Below are 6,000 nucleotides of genomic sequence, written 5' to 3'. Positions count from 1 at the left end.
GCAAGAATCTCATTTCCCTTAATTATTGAAGGCATCTCCTCTGGGGGGGGGCTTATAGGGCCTGGAGCTTCCCCCCCCCAGCCTGGGAAGCAGTAAGAGCACCCAGGCTTCTCTTCCTCCCCCTTCCCCCCCCCCCCGCTCCCCTGGGCTCTGCAGCAGCAGCAGGGAGTCTTGGCAAGGCACTTCCCATTGGCAATGCAGAAATGGGTGCTGCTCCAGCAGTCTCCTTCCTGCCCAGTGCTGGGGTTTCTGGCAGCTGGGCAGGGCTGGGTGCAGGCAAGGTGGCATCTTGCATGAGGTCAGCCTTTGGGCAATGGCAGCGGGAGGGGAAGTGTCACATTCTGTAGGTCCCCTTGGCTCGCTCTGGGGGTGGGGCTGTTCCAGACCCCACAGATGGAGCAGAGGCTTTCCCCACCAGGTGGTGCAGCATTAAGATCAACCACATGGGGTCGCACCTCAGCCTCCAGAGGGCGCTGCTAACCAGGGCCTCATCCTCTGGAATGCAGTAGAGCCACGCTTTGGGGTGAAGGGAGCCCCACAACAGGAGGCTTCACCTCCCCCTGGGAAAAGTGGGGAAGCACAGAGGCTTTTTCTGACCTTCCAGGAAGGTGGGTCTCTCTGTAGGCTGCTGAAGCCCTAGAGGCTTTGGCCGAGCGATGCAGCACATTTGCCATGAAGCCTTCAGGGTGCCCAGGGCCCAATCCTGTTGCCAAGCTTTTCAGGAGGCACGCAACGGCTCCTCTCCTGGGTGGATCGCTGAGTGATCCTCCCCTGCCAGCTAGGGCCCCCTCTAGAACCACTCACGTGGCCCGGCCTCCACAGGTCCCCTGCTCCCAGGTGCCAAAGGACCACATCTCAGCCACACCTGAACACCCAGAATGATGGCGGGGTCAGGGCAGGCATGCTGACTGCACAGGGCAAGAATGACATGGAGTTCCACATTCTGCGTTTGTGTGAATGAACACAGGTGAAAGATTAAGCCCATGAGACCACAAAAAAGGTTTACAGGCACATGGAAAAGTAGCAGAGCAAGACTCTGGGGCAACATCCACTGTTCACAGGTGGGACTGGCCAAACTTCAAATATTTTTGGAAGAAGGCAACGTCAGCCCTTCGCAGCCAGTTTCCCCCCTTGCCCAAGCCTGGTCTGCTAGATCAGAGCTTTTCAACCTTTTCACCCATTGTACCACTTTTAGGATAGGGCAACATCAGAGTACCACTAGTCACCTAGCATGGTGTCAAAAACTTGACCAAAAAAAAAGGGCAAAAGTGATGAAGTACAGGTAGTCCTCAACTTATAACAGTTCGCTTAGTGACTGTTCAAAGTTACAATGGCACTGAAAAAAGTGCCCCCCAAGCCACAGCTGAGCAAGACACCTGCCTGCCCGCCTGGTGGCGCTCTTCCTCCTGTCTGAGGTTTTCATTGTTGTGAGCATTTCCGCTGAGGATTGGCAGTGGGGGTGGGGTGGGGTGTTTGGTTTTTATTCCCCCTTCCCTCTTCTGGGTGGTTGCAGCAGGTTTTGGTCAGTTCACATGACCCTGGGACTGTCACAAATATGAACCAGTTGCCAAGCATCTGAATGTAAATCACAAAACCCTGGAGATGCTGCAACATTCCAGCTGATTGGCGCTTCTTTTGGGCTCAGCAGAAGGGCCAGGATCAGCGCCGAGCTGCAGCTGGAGCCTGGCGCTGATCCTGGCACTTCCGCTGAGCCCTGACAGGCCAGAAGAAGCGCTGATCCTGGTGCTTCCGTTGAGCCCTGACAGCCCTGCAGCTCCAGCCGTCTCTCGTTCAGGCTTGTGCAGTGCTGCCACTGGTTCAGCTCATTCCCCTCCCCTGCTACAACTTTTCTAGGTTGGTCGCGTACCACCTGCCAGGTGCCAATGGACCACAGGGGGTACCTGCACCACTGGTTGAAAAGCCCTGCCCCCTCCCAGTGGATAGCACACCTGTGCCCGAGTCTCCAGAGGTCCTGGGAGCAGTTGGACAGGCTGGCAGGACCCTGGCAGAGAGATTTGCAACAGGGCTGCAGCAAACCCCTTGCCCTGGAAGGAAAGAGGAGAAGCACACACACACACACACACACACACACAGAGCCAGGAAAGATCAGTCTGCAGGAAGGAGATCCACCTACACTTGGCCGGGGGCACCCACGCAACAACGCCCCTGCTGCCTTCTAATGTCATGGTCATCATCAAGGGCTCTGCAAAGTCTTCTTGCCAAGTTCAATTTATTTTAAATTAAAATTATTCATCATCTAAAAATAACTTCAGATTATACAGAGCGTGATTGTGTGCAAAATCTAAGCGGTGTTGAAGATAGACGAAGACCGAGACGTCCAAGCTGCCCCCTTGCCAAAGAGCTCAGCTCTGCCCTGTCTCAGGGGTGGAGGGGCAGCGGGGCTTCCTTCATATCACACCCAGGGCGGCCCGGGTGGCACCCGTGGACCTGCTCTGGCTTAGGAGGGCCAAGTGGAGGCAACTGCCTGTCCGCCTCACCTGGCTCACGGGCCACTGGATTTGGCCGCAGGTGGAGCTGGGAAGGGCTGCCCTTGCGCTGCCCGCCGCTCCAAGGCCAGCTGCATGCTCCAGATGCTGAGGGGACGCATGTAGGCCAGCGAGCGGAAGACCTTCCTCTGACAGTAGGCCTCGGGGGTCTGGAACGCCATGCCTAGCTGCTCCCAGACGGTCCTGTAGCAGCCCTCGGCAGTGCAGAAGCCCTCTTGCACCAGGCCCTGTGCCAGGCAAGAGGAAGCCCAGTCAGCTGGGCTGGCATCCCGCACCCACCCTGCCACCCTCCCCCGTCCCCATTACCCACCTCCTGGATCATGGTGGCGGCCAGGGCATACACCACACCCACCCACACCTCGTCCGACTGCAGGCTGGAGGTGTCAGGCAGCCCCGAGGGGTGCATGCCGTTCACAGCCCCCATGGATCCCCCTGAAAAGCTGAGCACGTTGAGCTCGAAGATGGTCTTTAAGGCGCTGAGCACGTGGCTGCGAGGGAACACCTGTGGACCAGAGGGAGACTCGTGGAGGCTCGACTCACAGCCCCGCCACCCCTCCAAGGCTCATGGCCCCTGCTCTCACCTCTGACTGCCCCTCGCCCAACCCACATGCCCGTAGGAACCACTGCCCGGCCAGCTGGTCGGCCATGACGCTGTCCGAAGAGGGCCCGTGGCCGCTGTCATAGTTGTAGTACTTCCCTGCAAGAGAGAAGGGGGAGATGGTGGCCAGGGGCTCTTTCCAGCCCTGCTGACCCCTCCACAGGAGCCCCCTGCCCTGCCTGGACTTACCGTTCCAGAGCAGCCGCTCAAATGCTGCCGTGCCCTTAGCTAGGATGCCCGTATAGGTCTCAAGGGCCGGCCCATCTCCCAAGGCCTCCGCCATTCTACACATCATGCAGACGGTTGCCAGCCATAGGCCCCCACAATAGGCACTGGTGAAGCAAAGGAGAGGAGGGGGTTGCCCAAAGGAGGGGGGGGAAGAGAGGCACCTGTCCCCACTTCTCCTGCATCCCTCCGAGCGGCGGCTGAGCACTCTTCCCTGCCATCAGGAGGGCAGACGGCCAGGCAGCTGTGCCCCGGGAGTCTGCTTCTGCCAGCAGCACTCCCTGGGCTGGTGAGGAGGGTCGGGCAGGGGACCCCGAAGAAAACAGGAGCAAAGAGAGCCGATGGGGCAATGAGACACCCCTTGGGAGTGGCTCAGCCAGGCTCTACTGGCCAACCCCCGGAGGCTGAAGCGGGATCAATCCCCACAGCCCATCTACATAAAGGGACAGTTCTGTCCCTCTTGTGTCCTCATTCACCTTGCAGGGCTGGTGTCGACTGGCAGCAGAATCCCACAAGGCTGAGGTTGCTTTACTTCCCCCAACCACCCCAAGGAATTGGGGGAGGGGGAAAGCCTCTTCCTGGCGCGACCTTCTTCAGGAGCACTTGGCCCTTCTGACGCCTCTATTTCCCACCAGGCCACCATCCTCTCCCTCCCTGACACTACAGGGACAGAGGCCACGGAGTAAGCCCTTGGATCAAGGCCATGGGACTTGTTTTTTTTATTTTTTATTTTATTTTAATCCCATTTATATCCCGCCCTTCTCCGAAGAGTCAGGGCGGCTTACAATTCTAAAGCACAAATCAATGTGCTTAGCAATAGCCTTCATTCTATGTATATGCCTGCTTATTAGGGCTTTCGGGGTCCCCCCAAGCGGCATTATTACAAAGTCAGCTTATTGCCCCCAACAATCTGGGTCCTCATTTTACCTACCTCGGAAGGATGGAAGGCTGAGTCAACCTTGAGCCTGGTGGGATGCGAACCTGCACTAATTGCAGGCAGCTGGTGTTACTTAAGGAGGCATTAGCCCACTGCTCCACCAAGGCTTGTTGCCCCCCCTCCCCTTTTAGTTCTGCCAGCTCCGCAGAGCAGGGCACCCACCTCTCTCCTCCTCTTTGGCCTCATCCAGACAGGGCACCAGAATGCCCAGCCCCATCAGCAGGACAGCCATTCTCTCCACGGAAGCGTCACATCGGGGCACCCAGCCAACAGGGGTGTTGTGCAGGGGAGGCAGGCGGTGTGGGGGGGGGGCGGTCCTTGCAATTCCCTCAGCCAGGGAAGGCAGCAAGGCACTCTGGGGAAGGAGGGGCTCAGGGGAGGGGGAAAACTCAAGCAGGAATTAGCCTTGAATGGTTGCACAGCCGCAAGAGAATCAGGACTGACCCCTCCCCTGCACCCCGGGGTCCATGCAACCTTATCTGTCTGTTTCCAAGGGAAGGCAAGCAGTCTGGGAAGATTCCTATATAACAGACTATAATAAAGTAGCTGGTTTGAATTCTACAATTGTGGATCTGGTTGCTTGGGTCCGCCACCAGGACCTCCCTCTGGGCACAGGGTCTTTGGCTGACAGGCTCAGTGAGTCAAAGAATCTTCCAGAAAGGCTACAGTAGGTTTGGAAATGGGGCGCAGCACTGGGCACTCGGGTCTCAGGATCATGTTTCAAAGCCCATGAGAGAAGACCACCCACCCCTGCTACTTAGGGGAAAGGAAATATGAAAGGACAGCAAGAAACAGGTGCCAGGCTACATCAAACAGCCCCAGGCCACACAACAGCTGAGGGGACGAGGAGAGGGGCTCTGTCAGCCCTTCCACACAGAGGCTGGAGAGGGGCTCCCGACACCCACAGCAAGAGGCTTTTCTGAGCTGGATTCTAGGATGTGGGAGGAGGGCAAGGCTCCTGCCCCATCACCCACCTGGCTCCAGTGGCCACCCAGGCATCATAGGTTTGGTCAGCAAAACCCGAGTTCTCAATGAGACCATCCCCGTCTGTGTCGAATCTCAGTTCCGACTCCACCACGGCCTGAAGTAAGCAAAGGAGTCTGAGGAGGGGTCTGCGGGGGGGGGGCCTGGATGGCTGGCAGCCCCCGCCCTCCCTGCCACTGCACCTGGCAGATGGGCCACATGTCCCGCAAGAAGGCCACGTCCTGCATGAGGTAGTAGTCCCGGTACACCAGCAGCACAAACTTCAGGTTGAGGTCCTTCCAGGTGGCCGTATCGTGGATCAGGTAGGCATTGACCCGCTGCCAGGGCTCGTCGTCTGGCCGAAGAGAGCAGGGGAAGGTGTGGCAGCCCTGATTCCCAGAAAGCCTCACCCCCTCCCAGCTTGTAAGAGGCCCCACCATCTTCCTCCGCAGCCCAAGCAGGGACCCCACAACCAAAGGCTGTGACCAGCTGACCTCTGAGATGCTTGCAGGCTCTCAGGGAATTTTGCCGAGACGCCCAAGGCTTCCTCCCACCTACCCAGAGACACAGAACAGCCTTCCCCAACAGCCCCGCTCGCCCTAAAAGCGGCCACAGGGGAAGTTGTCTTGGGGATGCATTCAAGCAAATTGGAGACAGCCACCTTCCTGAGGCCCAGCCCCAAGAAGGTCCACACCCTCCCCCGCGCAGCAAGGCCCCAAGCCCCAGGCTGAGGGAGGGCAGCTGCTGAAGTCCTTGCTAAGGACAGTTGC

At 58.3% G+C, this 6,000-nt stretch overlaps 1 protein-coding gene across 1 annotated transcript in view; it reads right to left on the bottom strand.

The window, feature by feature from the left end:
* Positions 1 to 2,224: 2,224 nt before the first annotated feature.
* GBA2 (glucosylceramidase beta 2) overlaps positions 2,225 to 6,000 on the bottom strand; it is a 9,700-nt gene continuing 5,924 nt past the window's right edge. The window contains exons 12-17 of the mRNA XM_081315663.1: positions 5,434 to 5,585; positions 5,242 to 5,348; positions 3,295 to 3,437; positions 3,089 to 3,204; positions 2,818 to 3,009; positions 2,225 to 2,734 (exon numbers count right to left, since the gene is read on the bottom strand). Coding sequence (XP_081171789.1) covers positions 2,504 to 2,734; positions 2,818 to 3,009; positions 3,089 to 3,204; positions 3,295 to 3,437; positions 5,242 to 5,348; positions 5,434 to 5,585 — 941 coding nt within the window. The 3' untranslated portion in view covers positions 2,225 to 2,503. The remainder of the gene's footprint in view (positions 2,735 to 2,817; positions 3,010 to 3,088; positions 3,205 to 3,294; positions 3,438 to 5,241; positions 5,349 to 5,433; positions 5,586 to 6,000) is intronic.

The sequence above is a fragment of the Vipera berus genome, assembly GCF_964194415.1.
Source record: "Vipera berus genome assembly, chromosome: 2".
NCBI classification, from domain to species: Eukaryota; Metazoa; Chordata; class Lepidosauria; order Squamata; family Viperidae; genus Vipera; species Vipera berus.
The sequence above is the reverse complement of the archived record's forward strand: the minus strand, read 5'-3'. Positions and strand labels throughout refer to the sequence as shown.